Source organism: Pagrus pagrus (assembly GCF_965226575.1).
Source record: "Pagrus pagrus genome assembly, chromosome: 1".
Lineage (NCBI taxonomy): Eukaryota > Metazoa > Chordata > Actinopteri > Spariformes > Sparidae > Pagrus > Pagrus pagrus.
The window spans coordinates 13,661,291-13,682,984 of record NC_140185.1 but is presented as its reverse complement, the minus strand read 5'-3'; the positions used below and the strand labels follow the sequence as shown (position 1 = coordinate 13,682,984).

Genomic DNA, 21,694 nt, shown 5'->3' with positions numbered 1-21,694 from the left:
CCATTGGTGTAGTTTTATTTTTTAGTCCATTCTTGGCCCAGTTTCTGTCGTATCTTTGGAATTATACTTGTCCAAAGTCTGGTTAACGCTGCATAGTCAGGACTTGTTCCTATTATCTTTGTAAGTCCGAGCATAGTTGAACAAAAGAGCTTCAAAATTACTTGTTGCCATTGGCTTGATTGTGACATGTGTCACTTGGAGTGTTTAAAAACCTCACTGAGAGCCTTGGGGACGGTTTCTCAAACAGTTTACCTCGCGGGGGCGGTCAAGCCGGTCAGGTTAGATGGTCGAAAGATGCCGTGGGACGTGATGGTCTCAAAGTCCGTTGCTCTAAATCCAAAACACTAGCTTTCTTCTCCAGGGATGATGACAGTATTTCCCCCATAGGCAGTATGTGTTTCATCAATAAAGCTGAAAAAATGACGGTAAAAAAAGACGTAGCATAATTTGGAGAAGCTACCGGCTGCTGCATCTTCATGCGCTAGAGTAGAACAAAGCCATTACATTTAGATATAGTATAGGATGACAAATAATACAGTAAAACAATTGAGTGAAGTTTGTGCTTACAGATTGGCCTTGGCAGAGGTATGAGAATTTCCAGTGCCCCTCCAGTCAGAGATGATAGTGGTATTTCAGATAAATAAAAAAACTCAGAGCAGCTAGGCTGTAGTGACACTTTTGCCTTTTTTGATGGAGTTAGTGCCACTGAAGCTCACTAAATTCACCTGAGGTGTTGTAGTAAGCTACAGGTATTTCCTTCCCCCTCCATTTTTATTACCTGGCCTTTATTAATCACCGTTTACTCACGTTGCAGACCATGTGCTGCTGGCTTTTATTTCAGACTCAACCAGTATTTATTCCAGACTTCCCTGGAAAAAATTGCTGTATTTATACTCTGTGGCTGTTTAATGTCAGCGGGGCTTAGTAGAGCGAGGGCTAAGTGAAAGTCAAACTATTCTTTACCTGGCAACTGTGCCTGCAGGGTCTACTGTGTGTTGTCCAGAAAAGGCATCATGCTTTGGATACCACTGCCACGTTTCACAAGTTTACAGGTGTCTACGTTTGCATAACTGGCAGCAACCCGGTTTATGATACATGGGACTCAGTCAGTATTCATTGTCTGTCCATGCAAATATCACTCCCCTGTCTCATCTGTATATTTGGAAACCTTTCATATTTGTTTATCTTTCCCAGAACGGGTTCTGTCAGAGGAGGACGCTGACCTTTCAGATCCACCCCAGTGACCCAACAGCAGCAGCAACCGGTGTGGAAAGATCCCTGTCAGACACATGGGTAATGTATAAGTAGCAGAGAGCTGCCGCCCTGTGCAGCGAGACAGTGACAGAGGGAGAATGTTAACCTGCTGTTTGGCCTCATTTCTCACTCTCATACTCTCACTGTCATAACCTATTGAGTTAGCTTTTAAATGCACCTCAGGAATCCCTTTAATGTCACAACAGTCTGAGCTGTAGGTGTACTTCTAAAATGCAGAACAATACCTCCAACCTCCACATGCACACACATACAGTATGTAAGTTCATACTTTTGGGAATATTATACTTACTTTGCCCCAAACTGAGCTTGCCCAATTAAGAGAGAATCTAGACTAGATCGCTCTGAGTACACCTACACTGGCACAAAACTGGCAACACCAGTTTTGTGCTTTGTCTTTTATTCTGTCATTACTCTTATATTGCACATGTAGTAAATCATCAAAACTTCCTGGTTAAACTAAAAGTTTGCAGAAATTACAAAGAGGAATTCTAAGTAGTGCAACATGATTAACATGCAAGACTGAAGCTGAAATGTATCAGTTTAACTCAAGTAGTTCATAAAAAAAAATCCAACTTAGATTTGATTACATATTCTCCTTCTGTGCCACAAATCCACCAAAAAAAGAGATGAACACATCAATATTTCCTGAGTGTGCCAGTAGCTGTTCATATGATGTGAATGTGTTGTCAAACTGGAGCTCAAGCTGTTCCTTCTTTCACCAGAATTTGTCTCTGTGGATTATCTGTTGGGCAGGTTTGGCTGAAACAGCAGCTATACACATCAGCCTCCATATGCCACAGCTTCCCACCATTCCTCCCAATTATTAAGCAAACCTGGGGAATTTGGGGTGTATCAGGACATGCCGATGGTTTATTCCAAATACCGATGCGCTTTTTCCATTCATATGTTATTCATTAAGTTCAATGTGGCTCATCAGTGAGAAGAAAAGAACAAACTGAAACAAATTCCTTTGATCGTCAGTTGTGTCAGAGACTGTTTTCATTCTGGAAATTACATCATTACACAACGTTACTGCATAAAAGATATTAAAATCCAGCTGAAATTTGAATTCTCCTCACTCTCAGCTATGGTGCATATTTCATCCTCCCTTCAAAATAGGATAACACACTTTTTGGACATATTTTTGGAAGCAGCATCTGAGCTTAGAGTCTCTGGGGGTCGTTTCCCATGGCAGCCACTGACTGACAACTGAGGGCCGGTGTTGCCAGGAGAAGAGCTGTCATCTTCCACGGTGTGCTTCAGACTGGAGCGTGTCATATCCCTGTATAGACTACAAACAGGACATTATTCCCCTTTACATCTGGCTTTGGTTATGTACCATCAGCAAATTAAAAGGATTCAATTTATTTCCTGAGAAATCCACTGACATTGTAAAACCTCCGCTGGTTGGAGGAACAACTGTTCCTGGCCAAGAAACTGCAACTGTGATTACAAGCTTTACATTTGGTTTTTATCCTTGTTTTTGGCCGTGGCCAGACTAATTCGCAAATGTGTATTTGTCTTTTACTTCTCAGATAATTTTCTATTTCCAAGGGGTGACATCAACGGGCTCAGATAAAATTGCCTCTGTCCAGAATCAAAAAAACCTAAAACAAGTCAGTGCAACAAAGTGTGGCATAGTGCTGAGCGACACATGCGAGTGGAGGTGGTTCTGAGTCTGTTTAAAACACACGGGAGGAAATCATGTGGGGGACAGTGGGGTTTCCCCATCAATAATCTATTTCATTGAAAACATGATTTTTAAATTACCGATTATGATAATATTGAAAACATTATTGCTAATTAAAGACGAACAACAATGTGTTTTTACCTTTTCAAAGATTGGTTCCTCCCCCCGTATGCCTAAAAGTGGTTCGGTCAACATGCACCTCCACACTAGCGCCCCATGCAAATCTTGTGAGTCTCACAGCCAAAATATCGGTACTCAGCAGCCACGTCTTTAAACATGCTTGTAACATGCCTGAGGTAATTTATCTTTTATTACACAGTATATTTTAATAGCATGCCTAGTAGTCAGTGTTTCCTCAATATACATTTAGTCCAACAGCACTTTAGGTGGCACCTTTGTTGTCCTCTTCAGGAATCGCTCTTGAAGATGTTTCTGTTTATTGTCCCCACCGACGGTTAAGTGAAATGTCCACCCTTGTTAAAACAGGAGAAAAAAAATGGCGGCCTGATTACATCATTTATCAGTTTAACAGTACACTAAAATGTGATTTTTTTTTTTTAAATGTTTGATGCAAGAAACCGGCCTGTAGTAACCGAATCTTGATTAGTATTTGTGTGATAGTTTGATCTTAGTTCTGTGAGCCCGGTGCGCTGAGCTGGACGAACCTGCAGGCTGGACCTACAACCAGTCAGAGCAGCAAAGAGTGTAATGTGACTATTTCCAAACTTGACCAGTCATGCTCCTCCGTCAGTCATCGTATCAAATCGTATCAAATCGTATCAAAGGGTTGTGATCTGCTCGTGACAAACCAAGTCGCAGAAAAATCTGTCAGAATGGGAGGCTGGCCTCGCATATCTGCTGGAGCAAATGAGACACGAGCCTGCAGATTCTTCTTGTTCTCAAGCTAACTTAAAAACGCCCAATAGCATACATCCCAAAATATCGAACTATTCCTTTAAGACATCAGTCCCTTCACAACATTCAGAATTTTGTAGGACTCTTTGTGCTGTTGAGTTTATAGTCCACCTGAAAAGATCTATCTATCTATCTATCTATCTATCTATCTATCTATCTATCAGAATCTGCCCATAAATGTGCAACATTTTAAGGTATTTAATCCAAACTATTGTGGAGTTTGAGTACATGTGGTTTAGAGGTAGTGTGATTGGCTGTATCCCATAAAGTTTTAGCCACCGTAGGCTTATTGATTGTTTGGTTCCACCCTTGTGTTAGAGCATGATTGCCTGATCACTCTCACATGTGTTATTTGGGTGTGGCCTATATAACTTAGTGCCTGTGTTTCATTATGTCTTGATTTTGAAGGCCTGAGGGCTGAAACGTTATCTAATTCAAGAAAACTGCATGTGGAGCCAGAATGTGTGACACTCTTTTACTTTCTTGCCTCCTGTCAGTGATCAGCACCTCATTAAAGCCCTTGGTGTGTGTTTCCTCTCTGTGACAAACTATCAAAACTCACATCAGCAGCAGGTATTCCTGTAATCAGAGCACCACCTCATGATTTACAACACGGAGTACACGAGGAGTGCTCAAACACTGAAGGGAATAAGCGATGGCTACCAGTGTCACAAACCCAGCTTGATATTGCCTGTGTGGCTGTTGGAACTGAAGTGATATTATGAACTATTTTTAGCGCTCGCCCACACAGATATTGCACCAATCACATGTACGTCGGTGCCAAAAATTCACGCACCCTGGGGAGCGCCAGTGTTCTGGGCACTAATATGACAGAAAAATACATAAATGATATGTATTTCTTCTTTTTGGTGGTTACAGTTTGGACAGAAGTCAAAGTAAAAGACCAATGACATATGCTGATGTCTTAGCGAAGGAAAGTAAAAACACAGTGTTTCACCAACTAACTATGGAGCTCTTTTTCTGAATAAACTCCCATCTTTAGTCTCCATGCTGACATAAAGGCCCCATGTTCATTAAAAATCACAGGATTCCAGCACAACGCACTGTTGACCGTTTAATTGTTGTCAAGGCTCATCTGATAAAGAGACAGTGATTTGGGGTTATTACAACAGGCTAATCTTATAGGTTAAACTAATTTCCAGCGAGTTAGCTCGAAGAAAATGAATTCAAATTTAGCCAATAATAAATTTGACATAGCCTCAATTTAGATAGCAATCTTTTAATTTCATTGGAATTAATTTGGCTCAGCTGGAAATGTAAATTAACCTGCCAATACCCCCCAAAGAAATGTGTACATTCTTTAGCAACGACTCGCCGCCTGTTAATTGATTTCAGCACCCTGCCAAACACTCACAGCCTTAATTGTTGTGCTTAATTAAAAGAGGCACAATCTCTCCACAGAGCACGTTTTTTGTGACGAATGAAGGAAACCATCGCTTGTGCAAACGTGTTCTTGATACCGAATAAACAGTGTGCGTACATCTGCTTGTTTTTGTGTTTTTAATGAGTAAAAGAGCCATTTCTGTTATATCTTGAATAGAAGAACTCACGTGGAGGCTTTTTTGGGGGGGGTTTGGTTGTTTATTAAGGCATCGTCAAGTTTCATTACATTTCTCAAGCAGTGGTAACCAATGCAGAAGTCTCTCATTATCCATCTGCAGCAGTAATCACTGCGATTCTTTAACACTGCGACACAAAGCTCCTCTTTCTCTCTCACCCCGACAGAATCCCTCCCGCGCTGACTGATGCCTGGAATTAGAGCGAGGAAGGAAGCAGACCTGCCTTGCCTGTCAAGGTACCAAAAGAAATCACACGTCTCCGGGTTATTGTTGGCCGTACAGGCCGAGCCGAGGCACATATCAATCATAATAAGGACGCATATTGATCTAGTGTGCGCTCCACTCAAGTAATGATGAGTGAAAGGATTGGGGGAGCTGGAAGATGGATTTTCTGGATGGATTTTTGTCACGCATACAGATATAGAAGTGTTTACATATATATTTATATATTATAGAAAAATAAGAAAGCTAAGTTGTGAACAATTATGAAATATTTGATATTTTTTCATACAAAGGCATCAAAGACAAGAGAGCGGAGTTAATCCCTACCTATTCCCTCCCTGCCCCCAAATACATTCTCAGTTGAAAAAAGTGGAGACACTTTTTCTTGCTGAAGGTTGTCACTCAAAGTTAAAGCAAACTTAGCAGAAGAATAACAACAAAAAAAATAAAAGTTTTCAAATATGCTGCATCAGGTACATACTCTAATTTCGCTCTCAGCATGCAGCAGGTAAACGCTATGAAACTCTCCAAGGTGCACGCTGTGAGTCGCTACGAGGAACTCGAATCTCTGTTTGGACACCTGGAGGTCAGAAGATTTAAGCAGTACATTATGATGATATAGTTGTTGCTACTGAGTAGTGCTAGGACCAAATACACAACTCCCTTCCTGAATACCAAAACCTCAGTCTATGAATAACAAAACAGCACCCAGCCTCCCTCCACCTCCCTCGCTGGTGTAGAAAAACAAACGCAAGTCTTTGGTTTGACGGTTCAATTCTCAGACTGTGGCTGTGACTGCCAGTTGTGGAATATCAGAAGGCACAGTTTGAATTTAACTTCTTATTGCCTTCCTTATGCCGTAACAGCAGGTGATAGCTGATATGGATAATGTTATTGTTCGCCATGGCTTCTGGATTTTGTTGCAAAGGCCTCAGCGGGCCAGCTGTGTCATCTGTTATTTAGGCTGCAGAACAACAAATGCTTTGCATCAGCAGGAGTTGCGTTTCTTGTCTTTAGCTGACATGATCATATGCAAATTGTCTTTGATTGCCTTTAACACCGTTTTGAGGCGCCTATCCACACAAAAATAATTGAAATTAAAACAAAGCTTATAACAAATGTGAATTTTTAACATCCTTCATTGCCTGCAAAGCATATTCTTCATTAGGAAAGATTCATTTGATTCATTTGATTCTCTTTGGCAACATACATAAATGGCTGACAGTTAATTTTGGCTGTTTCAGTGTAGTTCAGATAGATTGCCTTCAGCGATCCCTCTATTTCAATGCAATAAATCCACTCAAAACAATTCATAATCTAACTTAAGCATCTGACAACAGACCTTTACAAACTCATTTGTAATTTCCATTGTAATTTATGTACAAAACTCCACACTCCTATCAAATGCCAATGAGCACAACTGGCATACTTTCTTTCATGGGAGTTCATGACTTCTGTCCGGAGTCTTTCCAGTTTCAGCGGCGTCCGGGAAGGTTGCTCATCTGGATGTTGTCCCCTTGGAGTGCTGGGTTGTAATAGGCCGAACCTCCCAGGTTCAAGTCCAAAGGTTCATTGTTGTCCAATCTGAGAACTAGAGATGAGACGAGTTAACAATAAACATTTGTTTCACTGAACTCATCATTTTTAAAGCCTCATTCCAGTATTATGAGGAAAAGTTGTATATTATATTATTTTCAATGCTGGATTTACTTTGGAAGTTCAAATGGTTTTTCTGTCAGTTCAGGCGGCTCAATGAACTTCCTACTGGCAGTAGTTAAATATGCATGTAGCTATATAAATCTCAATTTTTTTTAGACAACAAATCTAATAATTCAAAAACTGCCTTAAAGTTGACTATTTGACAGAACCAAAAGATGGATGTGCTTTGTTTTTTATGTTTGCTAGTAGTTAGAGTGTTGAAGCTGCACTGACTACTCACCACGGTCTGGTTGGTCACGTGTCGTGCAAAAAAGTTTATATACAGCTGCTTTTATCTGGATTAAACAATCACAACGTGCAAGAACACATGACTTTATGTCCGAGGTAATAGAAAGGTATATTTTTGTGAAAAATCTCAAATTAATGTAACCAAATATATACAGTCTTGGCCAAAGAAGTGTTGGTAGTTTATAGTGTAATCAGGTATGACATTAACATGAGTCAAGCAATAGGCAACACTATAGTATTGTTTAGGCATATGTAAAACTAGAGCGTAATTAACATGCTTTACAGATTAAAATAACAAAGTGGTCTCTTTTGACAGCTATCCCTCTGAATCTACATTATTTGATCTGCTCTTTGCCCTGCTTGTTCACCAATTCAGTCCTTTCACAGGTTTAAATATCTTCAAAGTTGACAGCAATTAGCTTTTGGCGGACAATCATGCACCTGCTGGTATCCTGATGATTAATTTTCATGAAAAAATGTCTCTTTTTTGAAACCTCAACCTTCATGTTCAAACTGAGTCTTTGCACTCAAAGGAATTTCAATCATGTCATATGTTTCTGACTTGTGACTAAACCTGGTATTGAAGGAAATGTCCACCCTAAAACACTTCCGCTACTGTTATGATGCTACAGTTACTGTATGTGTGTCTTGTTTGTTGTTTTGGGCTGTAATGTTCTTATTCCCACACATAACTGGCCAAACACAGACAATCCAACATCATACTGATTTATTTACAGTCCAATTTTGTACTGTCTTTTTATGTTTTTCTGCAAAAAAAAAACCTCAGAGAGAGAAAAAGGTTTCCCTTGTTGGGCCTCCATTTTGGACCAACATTCAAAAAAATCAATCACACAAAGCTCCTTTTCTTCCTGAGTAAACATCATTCTTGTTGAGTCATCATTGTCCTCTCTGCACCTACGAGAGCTGAATGCAACAGGCTCACACCCAATATACAGAGTTTTTTGAAAGTAATTCGGGGGAAAGCAGGAAACCACTAAACCTGGCTGAGGTAGAGGTAAACAAGGCAGATTGAAGGTAAGTGGCTATACTTACACTTAATACAAAATAACAACTGCAGCACAGAGAGAAAGGAGAAAGGGTCACCAATCCACCAGAGGAAAAATAACAAATGTCATCATACTCTTCGATGATGGTTGATTTTAAATGTAAGAAGACATATTATGTTCATTTTAAGGGTAATCATTTTATGTTGGGGTACTTCTAGAATACGTTCACATGCTTTAATGGTCAAAAATCACAGTTTTCTTCTCTCTGTATATCTCACAAGGTATTCCCCCTCTGTCTGAAACGCTATGTTTTAGCTCCTCTTTAAGGCCCCTCCTCCCAAATACCCGGTCTGCTCTGATTGGTCAGCTCACACACGCCTGAGCCAGCACCTCTAACAACAACAGAGCATCGCCACTATTTTAATCCATACATGTCAAACTAGCTGCTAGGCATACATTTTGTAAATGTGTGACGTGGTGACGTAGCGTGATGTCACAAAGTCATGGGATTAAAGGCAAGACTACTGACGAGGCGTTTCAGGAGCAGTGTTTTCTGTGGGAGAGAGGAGCTTCTGTTGGTGTGGACTTTTTAACTTTCAAGACCTTTTTTCATGCATAAGAACATATAGAAAACACTGAAGGAAAGAAAGAAATGAAAAAGCAGAACAGGTCTCCTTTAAGTGATTCATTCACATCGAAAGGCTTCCTGTTGCTCCTCAAGTATTTAAGAACCGTTTGTGTGAAATGAGCCTATAGACGTCCCTTCAGGATGCAATCTGACGCATCTTAAATATTCAGGCGTACCTGCTGCAGTGGAGTGGAGGAGAACTGTGAGAACAAACCGCTGTCTTCTGCTGAGTTCATGGCAAGAATGAGACAAATTGCAAACTGTCATAGTGCATGATCCTATTTTGCATGGTGAGGTTACCTTATTAAAGCAGGATGGAGTTGTGAGAGTGTGTGTGTGTGTGTGTTAGAGAGAGAGAGAGAGAGAGAGAGAGTGAGGGGAACCGAGGGCTTGAAGGAAAAGTTTAACAGTTTGGAAAATGGGCTTAGTTGCTTGATGAGAGTTAGATGAGAAGATCGATACAACTCTCATTTCTGCTTCAAAACCAGAGGTGACAAATTCACCCACAAGGATGTTTAAAGCTCACTAATTAACATGTTTTATCTCACTTGTTTAATCCATTAAAAGAAATGAAAGGTTGGATTCAGAGAGATTTATCGGCAGAAATGGAATATTATATTCATAATTATGTTTCCATTAGTGTATAATCACCTGAAGTGTTTTATAGCTATAGAAGGAGCTGGTCCTCTTCCACAGAGTCTGCCATGTCTCCACAGTAGTCCAGAAGGGACAAACCAAACACTTGCTCTAGAGAGGGACTCACTTTTATCACAATTTTTAGAGGCCACCGTAGGGGAGTGTGGATCAAGGGATGTGCAGATGGTTACCTCACCGCTAGACGCCAACAAAGCCCTGTCCCCACGTACACGGGTATTTCTTGGAAACAATGACCAGACACCCATCTGCGTTGTGTTATGAAGCTCATCAGGAATACTGTCTTAATGCTCATTAGTTCAAAGTTCTTTCTCTCTCTCTTTTTCTTTTTCCCCCTAGGACAGAAACTGAGGTCAGACAATCCATGTGTCCCTCATATATTTGTGTTAAAATGTTGAGTAAAAGTAAAGAGCTGTCAGAAAAAGAAATACTCATGTGGTTTTACTTCATAACTTTCCACCTCTGGAAAATATAATGATGGAAAAAAGACAAAAACTGCTGCTGACAATATTTTAATAAAAATAGAATTATCAAGGAGGATTTTGTGAAGAGCAGTCACATTCCCCTGCCTTGTTTATTGTATTTTCTGTTACTAAGCAACCAACCAACCACAGAGTAAACAATCTGCCTCCTGTTTACCTGTGCACGCCCAGTGCACTTGAACGGTCGTGTCATGTGTTTTCAAGTGTGTTCAAATGGACGGACATCGTTTTCTCCTCCTAACCTTGTTTACAAAAAGCTAGAGCTGAATCCTCCACACTGGACCTGTCAGTATAAAATCTGCTCTTTTTCAGGGGGTTTATGTATAAAAAAAAAAAAGGGATTTGGCAAAACAACAGTGTAGCAACAATAATTGGCATCACACTGTATCGAAGCAGTATGAAGTCTATAATTTTTGCTCCGCAGTTTTATTCGAGAGTTTGCAATCTGCCGCCCTCCAACCAGAGGGTTTTTTAATATAAGAAAACTTTGTCAGCTCAAACTGGCAACCTAATTAAACCTTGATCAGGCAGTCGCAGATAGCAGTGTAATTAAACATGTCCTGGGGTGGATTTTCCTTTGAAATATAATAAGTTTAGCGTCTACTATAAAGGGGAATGTCGAAGGTCACGTACCTGGATCTGAAGGAAAGTCCTCGACCAGTTTCCTGTGAGAGAAACCCTTCCGGTGTTTCTTCTTCAGGATGACGTAGGCCACCAGTCCCACGAAGGCCACCGCCACCGCCGTCCCCAGCACCGCCCCCCACGCTCCGTTCCTTTTACTCCTGTGGGGATCTAATTCGAGACCTTCATGGGAGGAATGAGGGGGTGGAGGGGGCGGGAGAAAGGAATAAATAATTTGTCAACATTAGAATTATTTTTATCAGCTGCTGTCTTTGAGGGTTAATTGTCAGATAATTATGGCTGGAAAGCCTTTTCCAAATTGTGTTTCCAGTGGCAGCACTCTGCACAGATACACACCCCAATTAGTCAGCTGTTCAGATTTGTCTAATTGCACTGTGATAATTAATGAAATTAACATGCCAAAATCATTATCATTTCTTGAATACATTTGAATATTTTAAGACGACATGCTGTGCTCATTGTCTCGATAAGGTGACGTGTGACTGAACATTACATTAGTTCTCCATGGATCGCTTATATATAACCATTGAGCTAATCATTGCCTGCACACATTAGCATCCGCGCTCACGCGTTCCAACAGCTGTAAAGGTGCGAAAAACATCAAGTGTGATGATGCTGATGCTGCATCCAGTCAGACTGACAGGAGCTTCCACTAACGAGACTGACCTCTTCTGACCTCTTCTGTTTGTACGGCGACTGTTTTAATGTGTGAAAACTGAACACCGTGAAGTTCACTCAAAGTGTAATTAAAGTTACTTAAAGAACTTTTTCTCCTCTTCTGTTTCACAGTCAGGGCAGCAGCGGTGAGGAGAAGAGGCAGTATGTGAAAGACAGAATTGTTTTCAGTATCCTTTGACATAGAAAAACTACATTCGTATTTTATCAGGACTCGCACATAAATAATTCAGTGGCTCCGGTTATCTACAAATGGCTCAATTTACCCACTTGCTGGGATCAATTTACCCCTAACCTGGGGCAAGTTGAACCAAAGGAGCATTCAATTTCAGTGTATTTCAGTTTTTGTTTTCTTTTGCTGCTCCCCCCACCCCCACTTCGTTTGAAAGCAGACATTATAAGATATCAGAGGAGGTATAATTGTTCTTGCTAGGAAAACATTCCAAGTAAAGATATTGTGTTCTTTAACCCCTCTCATTTCAATGTTGGTTCAGCCATATTGATTATAGTTGACGTAGGTCAAAAAAAGTCCCCCTGCAGTGTGTTTTCTTCTTGTTCTCGCAGTTGAATGTTCGAGCTCCACTTTGCAGAGTTTGACACTGGAGGGCTGTTTTCACATTCATTTCTGGAAGTGGGAATTATCTCCGTGCTTATTGGAAATCTGTTTTAAAGCTCCTTGAACGAGGCTCGTGTTTGTGGTATTATCACACTAGTTTAACAGATGGTAATGTCTGATATACTTCAACAACTATTGGAAAGATTTGCTGTGAAACTGACAAATCCTACTGACTTTGGTGATCCCCCGACTTTTCCTCTGGCGCAGAGTTTCTAGTTTGATATTTGTGGTTTTGGCCAAAATGGTTGTATTGGATGGATTGCCATCAAAATTTGGTCGAGACGTTTACGTCCATCTCGTGGTGAATTACAGTCATTTTGGTGATCTCCTGATTTTTCATCTACAGCAGTTTACGTCCAGATACCTGCAGAACTGATGACACTCATCTCCCTCAGCTGTACATTGTGTTTTGTGCTAATTAGCAAACGTTAGCATGCTAGTACATTATATGGTCAATGCTAGATGGATTTGTGTAACTCTTGTTTTTTTATATCATTTGACAAGGTTCTGGTTAAGATCCTGTCAGGTTAATGCTCAAAAACACTTGGCTCAGTTAGGAAACGATCATGGTTTGAATTAAAATGATCACCAGATTTCTGAAATAAAAACAGGAGGGTGCAACATTTCCAGTTTGGCAGTCAATATATCTTTACAGTATTTAATGTTATTATCTATGAAAGGAAAAATGGGAACAATTCTGGTTTCACATGTTTTGACCATGTTAACTGCTGTAATACAACTGTGTTGCAGGTTTTACTTAAAGTAGGCTGCTTAAAGTATGAAAAGTACTGATAGTTCATTTAAAAGAATGTTTGGAATAGTTGATTTACAGGCTCTGTAATCATATATTTACCTTTCCTCTATCTCTTCCTACCCAGTCTTCCTCCTCTCCCTCCTCTCTGCTCTATCTGACTTGAAAAGATATTTGTGGTGATGTTGTGGATGCATTTCTGCCGAGTTTTCCTATAAAAAGTTTTTTCATAAAATAGCTCTAGCAAGTAGTAAGTAGTTAAGGAATGAGAGTGATATGACCCTGCTGTAACGAGCAGCTCCACTGACGGTTAAAACGGGATTGAGACGTTAACCGGTAGGCTCTGCTACCTGACGTCAGTCTAATAACTTTCCCTGCTCTAGTGGTTGGATATTTTTATTTATTGATGTCAGTAAAGCAGAGTTGTCTTGAATGTTCATATTTATAGACGCGATGTTCATCTCCACTCAGCGGTCTTGATCTTTTGTACAGTTTTGTGCACACGCTGTGCCTGTCACGGTGACTGTGCAGCAGTTTTTTCTCCCTGTGTTACCCACAGTTTCACAACTGTTTTCCCACTGTTTATTGCCGTCATCTGTTAGCGTTATGTCCTGCTGTCACATCTGTCCATGTGATGTGAGTTTTATTTTAATCTCACCCTCGCGCCAGCTCTCTGAAGGCCTTTTCTTCCCGCTCGGCAGAGAACTCGCCCACATATGTTTTGTAGGAAAAGTAGCTTTTCGAGTTGACAGATAAGATAGACTTACACTAGTGGATATGACGGGCAGCCTTTTCCAGTCCTATCTACTTGATCTTGTGGCCGACACCAAAGACTAGTCTCACGCCCCTGCAAAGAGGCAGCGCAAGTATCTTTGACCTCAGTCCCACTTTCAGGCCTTTCTGCCACTAAAACAGGGTTTCATTGTCCGGCTGAAAAGGTGCTTGTAACAGACCCCCTCACTCATAGCGGCCACATCGATAGCACCTGAAACCCAAGCCAGCCTTTTCCTTTGAAAGAAGGGGCGATTGTCCTCTGCCAGTGGGAAAATAGATGCAGGCAAATGTGGGTCAGGGAAAGGGCGAAAAAAAGCGAGGTGTGACAGTGATATAAGAAGCATACTTTCAAAACAAGTCTCTGAAGGTAATCTGTAAAGGAGTTTGTGCTGCTTTGGTTCACTTTTTGCTCAAACCTTTACCTAAAAGTTATTTTTCCTAACATCTGTTCTTAAAGTGATGTCATGCTGCTAGGAGGACACACAAAGCACTTTTCCAGACAAAGAAAAATGTGTACCAGGTACTGCGACACTTGAAACTGCAGCTGTACCTCTTTCTTGATTTTCCCCTGAGGCTGAATCCTCGCCTGTCCTGTTGGACTTCTCAGCGACAATTGTAGTCGCAGGGCTCGTTTCTGTGGTCTCTGATGAGAAGACTGTTGTAGGTGAGGACATGGTTGATGTGCCGCTCATCTCTGGTGTGTCTGTGGTTTCTGGTGTTGCTGTGGTTGTCAAAGTTGTCATGTATGTAGATCCTGTTGCAATAATCGACCATGTATCTTCGGCTTTCGTTGTGGATACCTGCGTAGTGTAGCCCTCTGGAGCTGAGGTCGTCGTCTGTAAATCAGTGTGGTCGGAGTGATTTGAAGAGCTGGTGGAGTTTTGAGGAGTCATCGTTTTTGTATTAAATCCCTCCTCAGCTTCGGGTCCCTCCTCAGCTTCTGTCGGGTTGATCGAGCTCGAGTCCTCGGGATCTGTAGCTGCATTAGATGGAGAAACAGTGGTGTCTGTAGGTTCAGGTTCCTTGGTTGTAACAGTTGGATTTGTGGGAGGCATGGTGGTGGTGACAGCAGTCAGATCATCAGATCCATCATTAGCATCCTTATCTTGGCTGGCCACATTCTCCTCTTCTTCATTATATACTGCCATGGAGCCAGATGCTATCCCACTGCTGTAATCATTACTCGACTCCGCAGTAGTTGCATCAGCTCTCTGATCATATTCTATCTCCTCTCCAGGAAGTGCTGCGTTTTGACTTCCAGCTGTATTTTCGGCTAGTTTACGGAGCCATTCTCTCTGAATCGTCCGCCCCGGAGAGTCGGTTGAATTTTGGAGCGATGCCATGTGGAAGGTTTGGACAAGCAGAAGGAGGCCCGCTGTGATTCTTAGATTCAGTTTCATTTTCCCTTCGGTTTCACTCTGAAACACAAGACAGAACATAAAACATTCCTTTAGTTCTTGAAGTAAATACAATTCAATGTGGTTTTCAGTCTCAGATTCACATACTGTGATAGAAGTTCAGATGTGAGTGCTCACTAATTAATACAGATTATTTTATGGCTGGAAAAGAAATGATAAATATAAGTATGATGGCCATTTAATTACATGGGTTTGTTATTGTTTTATTACATGTCAAATGTCATAATTCTCTGCTGATGGTTTTGAGGAAATTAATTAATTTCTAAGAAACACATCTTATTGCCTTGAAAATCCTGTAAAAAAAAAAAACTGGACAAATCTCAACTATAGGTCCTCTTAAGGGCTGAAAATAATGTTTATTTTCATTATTGATGAATCTGCTCACAATGTAAAAAAAAGTGAAATGTGCTCTTCACAAATTCCCAGAGTGATGTCTTCATATTGCCTCTTTTTCCAGCGAACAGACCAGAAATACAGACTTTTCAGTCAGCATTAAAAAATGACACAGAAAAGCAGCAAATTCTTACATTCAAGAAGCTGGACCTGGCAAATAGTTGACATTTTTTTGCACAAAAAGTGACTTAAACAATGAATCTGGGACCAAAATACTTGGTTGCTAATTTCTTGTTTGACTGACGCATCGATTCATCAGCAAATCATTGCAGCAAACAATATTCTGAGACATTTTCAGATATCTAGTTAGGATGAGCTTGGAAGCTCACATTGGCCGAACGCTCCAGAGTGTGTCAGTAAGTGGATCTTGAGTTAAAATAGTTTCATCAACTCCTTCTTCTGAAAATGAAACAATGAGGCTCAAGACAAGTCATGAAAGTGTTCATAATAATAGTTAGTTAACTTATCTTCATCTGCACAGAAAGATTATGTAATATGGTTGAGAGCTCTAGAAGAAGTATGCTCATGTCAGCCGACTGTACATTACCGTATGCTGACAATATGCAGCAGTGTATCCACGATATGTCCAAATAACTTTAATTTTCCATCAATGAATATAAATATGTTTTCTGCACATTACAGATGGAAAGATACTCTGGCATTGCTCCAATATAATTATTTGAATGTAATGAAGTCTTTGCCTTGTAATTTTGAGTCAAGAAACATGAAGAGATTGGTGACTGCACATAAATGTTTCTACTTCAAATGAAAACTTGAAGGAAAAAGTAGTTTTTCTTGTTTCCAGTGAGTCTGTTTACCACCTGCCCAGCACAAGCACCGACAGGAAGGATGGCGCCACAGGTGTTAAACCTGTGTTCATCACAGCCTTTAAACTCCCCCTGACCACACACAAAGACTTGACATCCAACAAGACATCTCTGTTTGTTCCTATTTTCCACAAGCGCAAAATCACCTGCTACACCGGCCGCACTGACACAAGTCATGATGAAAATCCTTGAACGACTGAACCTGTCCCACCTCCCGTCTTTGAGGAGAACTGCTCAGTTGATGGCGCGGCGAACACGGGCCACAACAACAGGAACACGACGTCCCCGGCTGCTACATCAGGAGCTTGTTACACATGTGCCCTGTGAGCAATGTGTTCTCCCCACGGCTTCACTCCGGTACACAAATGACTGCAGCTCGAGTTATTCCCTACAGGGCACTCTCTCTGCGAGTCACTTTGTTGATCGTTTGCTTTGTTCTGAGCTGATTTCTTATAAGCAGTGCAAAAGGCTCCGTTCACAGTGTGTTGGCCTGCAGCAACCGAGGTTTGAACATGCAAATCTGGGGATTTCACATTTCTGTCAAAACAAATTACTGCATTTTAACTAGTCAATGAAGGTACGAGTAATTGAAAACAAACTGAAGAGAACCAATTTCTGTACATTCATCTCGTTATGCAGTCAAATCCATCCACAGTCTTATCAACATACTGTATATTGGGATTTCCGAAAAGGTGCAATACACGTCTCACCCATTTCACACTCCCACAAGATGGAAATAAGCGATCGTATTGTCAGCGTCAGTTCTTAACAAGCTTCTTTATCGTCCACGCAGCTGCCATTTTCTGTTTTTTTCTACTCTGTGGGGAATAAATGGAAAACCTGTGGGATTCTAATGGTGCAGCCAGCCGTGTAAACGCAGGAGCAATCAGACGACTCAAGTTTGCTGATTGTACTGCACTAAAAGCACATAATTAAAGAAAATGGCTTAATCAACCCAGACGGGGGGAGGGGCGGAACAATTTAGATCTTATAAAGCTGCAACAGTGAAAATCATGAATCTGATTCAAACTGGCCGGTTCTTTCGCAACAAGAGATTAAAGTTCGGCACTGTGAATCTGGACTCTGCATTCATTTGGGGAAATTTGGAACAGCAGTAGAGTGTTTGAATCTGCTAAAGTTTGAATCCATGCTTTGAACACAGTATGTAATTTTTGCAGCTAGGGGTCTCTGAACAAAACAAAAGAGGTAAGAAGTGTGGCATCATGGGAGTTGTTGTGTTCATTGTAACACATTTACAGACTTCTCTGGGTCTGATTGGGATGATGTAAGTACACATTGAGATGCAGAAATGTGACATTATATCTTTATCTGGTATTGTTTTGTCGGGTATCTGCCACATCATGCTGACAGAAAAGGATATTATCAAGAGAACAGTCACAACTCTACAAATTAAATACATTTTTACATTCACATTTGAAGTGTAAATGTCACTTACCACTACAGTTTTATGTAGTGTTATGAAATGAAGAAGTTTTCAGTCATACAATGAACATCAGAGATCATCAGAGATGTTTTTGGGGGATAAGATGCAGTATGTGAAGGACAACAACCTTTGATGAATTTCATTTCCCTCTCTCCCACCATTTTGTGTCTGTATCTTAATTATACATTATCAGTTTAAACATACTTTTATTAATAAGATTTCCATGTGAAAATGTCTTGACATTTTCGGAAATGACAACCATATAGGTTGACTGTGAAAGTAACTTAATACGACTCTTATTTACATTTCTTGTTAGTTGGCGACCTCTAGTGGCCATAGTAATTAATACAGCAGCAAAGAAGGAAGTCAGGAGGCTAAAGGAGTATAAAGAGCAACAAGTCTGCATTGGGAGAAGGTCGGGGATGGATTGTCTGGTTCAACAAGCACAGGACTTTCACCCAGGTGGCGGGTTAGTGTTCAGTGTGAAACCAAAAGTCAATGGTGAGTTATTTAAGCTTACTAACGAAGTTAAGATACATCATGTACATCTACACAGCATAAGTGCAGTAGGTACGATGGTAACTGAATTTACCAAAGTAACGTATTATTTTAACGGAAACCACAATGTTAAACAAAACCTAACCAAATAGTTTTCTTGTCTAAACCCAACTAACCTGTATGACAAAGGTTCGGTACGCCTGTCACTGGTATGCTGCAATAGGTGACAGTGACATTGTCATTTTGGAAGTCACTGGCAATCAAACTATTCAGTGGTTTAGGTATAAAGATGTGTTGTCCAATTGACTCCAATAATGTTCAAACCCAGAAAAAATTTGCACTTTTACTCAAGGTAATGATACGTTTCATTTATTCGCCTGTCGCTGTAACTTCAGAGAGAAGTTAAACATAATGCGAATAAAGCTTGAAAACATCCCTGAATATTTCTTCCTGTCATGTCAGATAGATTTTCATTGGCAATGGTGGTTGTTGAAATATTTTGAAAACAACCTCTATGATCACGCCCTGCTTCACAATGTCCTCAAACTAGTACATCCTTTGTTTTCATTGTTTCGTTTGAGAGACCACAAGCGGCAGACATCTCACGCATACATATTTAATAATCATGATAATATTTTTAACCAGTGTGACTCCTAACATACTGTGGACTCACTGTAGAACCAGTGTAACAGGAAGAGCAGCATGGCTGGTTTGTTTAGCCTTCTTCTGATGTACTTCACTGTGTATATATGCACATAGGTGATATTTACGATCACATAGATTATAACACCTCACACCCGTCATCGCGTTGGGTACAGCTGTGTTGAACAAAATCTCCACCTGCCTTTTGAAAGTACAACAGCAAACCACCCGCCTGCTGAGCAAATGTTTGGCCGTCATTGTCTGACCAAAGAGTCTCTGTGCCGGGGTGGGTCGAAGAAACAGCCAGAGATGTTTCTCTGCGACCCTTCGCTCTCTGTTGAAAAGAGTTCCCACTCAGCTGCTCTGTCGGAGACTGTAGCAGCTATCACCTCCACAGCTCTGTCAGCCGTGACTTCAGTCCCACATAAACACGCTCACACAGACTTAAAGACACACAAATACACACTGTGAGCTGCTTCAGCCCACATGCAGACGCTAATTATCTGACAACTTTAATTTATGTTGTACATTTACTGCATCGTACAACCTTAATATTTGTGTTAGACAGAATCCAAAGCAGGGTTTGAATGTAACTAAGTACATTTACTCAAGTATTGCACTAATGCACAGTTTTGGGGCACCTGTACTTCTATGTTATGCTTCTAAACACCTCCACTCTACTAAATTTCAATCACAAATATTGTGGCTTTTACTCCAACATATTTATTTAGCAGCTATGGTTAACAATTACTTTTCAGATTACATATAAATCAGATCAGTTTTTTAAAAATGTGTTGCAAAAGCCGCAGGTACACGGACAATATTTCTTCAACCTGATTGGATCGGAAGATTGGAAGATGTGTGTTTACATGCACCAGAGAATTTGATCAGATTATAACTTTTTTGACAAAATGGTTCAACCAGTTGTGTAGCGTCTAATCTGTCAATATACATCATCATATATCAGCCGATAAGGCACAGTCGCTTAAAGCGACAGATTTTTGAATGGAATTTGGCTTGTTCTGTTCTATGGGGAGCCTGCTTTGCCAAATGCCCATAAAAGTATCACAATTTTAGATTTCTAAGTAAATATAAACATCTTAGGGTTTGTGAAACATGACGATGATCTGAAGTTCTTTTAATTTGGCATATACTCGTTTCACAAAACTGTAATCATTCAGACAGAATTTGGTACAGTAAATTAGTGGTCCAAGCAACAACAGGCTGGCTGATCATGAAAGCCAATATTTTAATTGTTGTAAGAGATACTTGTTGTAAATGGTATAGAGTACAGTACATTTGTTGTTACCTCCGAGAAACTTGTTCATGACACCTAAATTGTGCAAACTTGCGCAGAAAGAATTCATTTATTCCAAAATAAGAGACATGATCAGCTTTGCATGGTTAATGTTAAGTTTGCATGGTTAAGAGGGCCTAATATTTTCCTATTGATCGGATTATCAAAGGTTTATACCACAACCTCCCAACCAGTTTAAACCCTGATTCAGATCAGGCATTGATCAGGCCAGTATCTTCCGATTAAGGTGGTCACATGAGGCATCTTATTTTGATTATTAGTAAATACTGTATAAGTATCCATGTAAAAGCAGCTACCGCTTAAACTACCCAGCAGCATATGAAGCAGTTAAAACAGCTCAGACAATGATCCGATAATGAAACACTTGACTTTTTATACTCTTAGTACATTTTTTGTTAATATTCAATCACTTCTTTCCCTAATAGAATATTTTTAGTGTTTGGTTACCTCCTTTGATTCGAGTAGATGACATACTTCTTCCAACGCATGTAACTGCATTGTGTGCATTCCCCTGTTGAGGTTATGTAAGACACTACGTATGTCACTTGTTGGGATGTTTTGGCACCCAGTGACACACTTTCACATTGAAAATAAAATCAGTTATGTTTTTGTTGTCCTTTATTTTTAGTCATTAAAAAGAAGAAGCAGCAGCAAAAACTGCCAGGTAGAACTACATTTTGAACATTTTCAGGTGTTTCAGGTGTAACATTTTCATGTTACAGTTGCCAAATATATGAATAAATGGAAAAGAAGTCTTAACACTATAAATAAAATAGGTTATTTGTGTTTTCTTTGAGTTCAATGTAAAAATATAACAGCGACTTAAATCTTATTAAATGTATTTAGACAAAATAAATCATCCATCCAGTTTATATTCCCACACACCTCCTGAGAAAAATAAGACAAAGACTTAAATCCTTCCACAGTAAATCCTTACCTTATTCTTAGGCTATATCAGATGAGAACAGGTGCACAGGCAACAAAATCTCTTCACTGAGCTGCCAACGTGTGAGAGTGAATCAGCAGTCGGCCCCGGAGAGAGAGGCAGGGAGGGAGGGGAGGGAGGGGAGGAGGGCCCAGCAGAGTGGCATTCAGGGAACAACCTGCTCAACCTGCTTCTACACCTGCCAGTAACAGCAACACGCCCTGAACTTCATCCAGCAGCATGCTGTGAAAAGGCCACACAGGACAGGGATGGAAGTAAATTAAAGGACAAGCGAAGGGTAAGAGGATCGAGGAGCTTTGGCCAATGAGTCAGTTTGGTTCCCATTTAAATGAGTTGAATATATACATTTT

The 21,694-nt window shown here is 40.3% G+C and overlaps 1 protein-coding gene across 1 annotated transcript; it reads right to left on the bottom strand.

Moving 5' to 3' along the window:
* Positions 1 to 5,466: 5,466 nt before the first annotated feature.
* On the bottom strand, positions 5,467 to 21,411 carry LOC311255897 (uncharacterized protein). Its single transcript, XM_084350575.1, has 4 exons — positions 21,336 to 21,411; positions 14,409 to 15,276; positions 11,034 to 11,204; positions 5,467 to 7,273 (listed from the first exon to the last, which is right to left on the bottom strand). Exons 2-4 carry the CDS (start codon positions 15,256 to 15,258, stop codon positions 7,158 to 7,160), a joined length of 1,137 nt encoding a protein of 378 aa, XP_084206701.1. The 5' UTR covers positions 15,259 to 15,276; positions 21,336 to 21,411; the 3' UTR covers positions 5,467 to 7,157.
* Between the last annotated feature and the right edge of the window lie 283 nt (positions 21,412 to 21,694).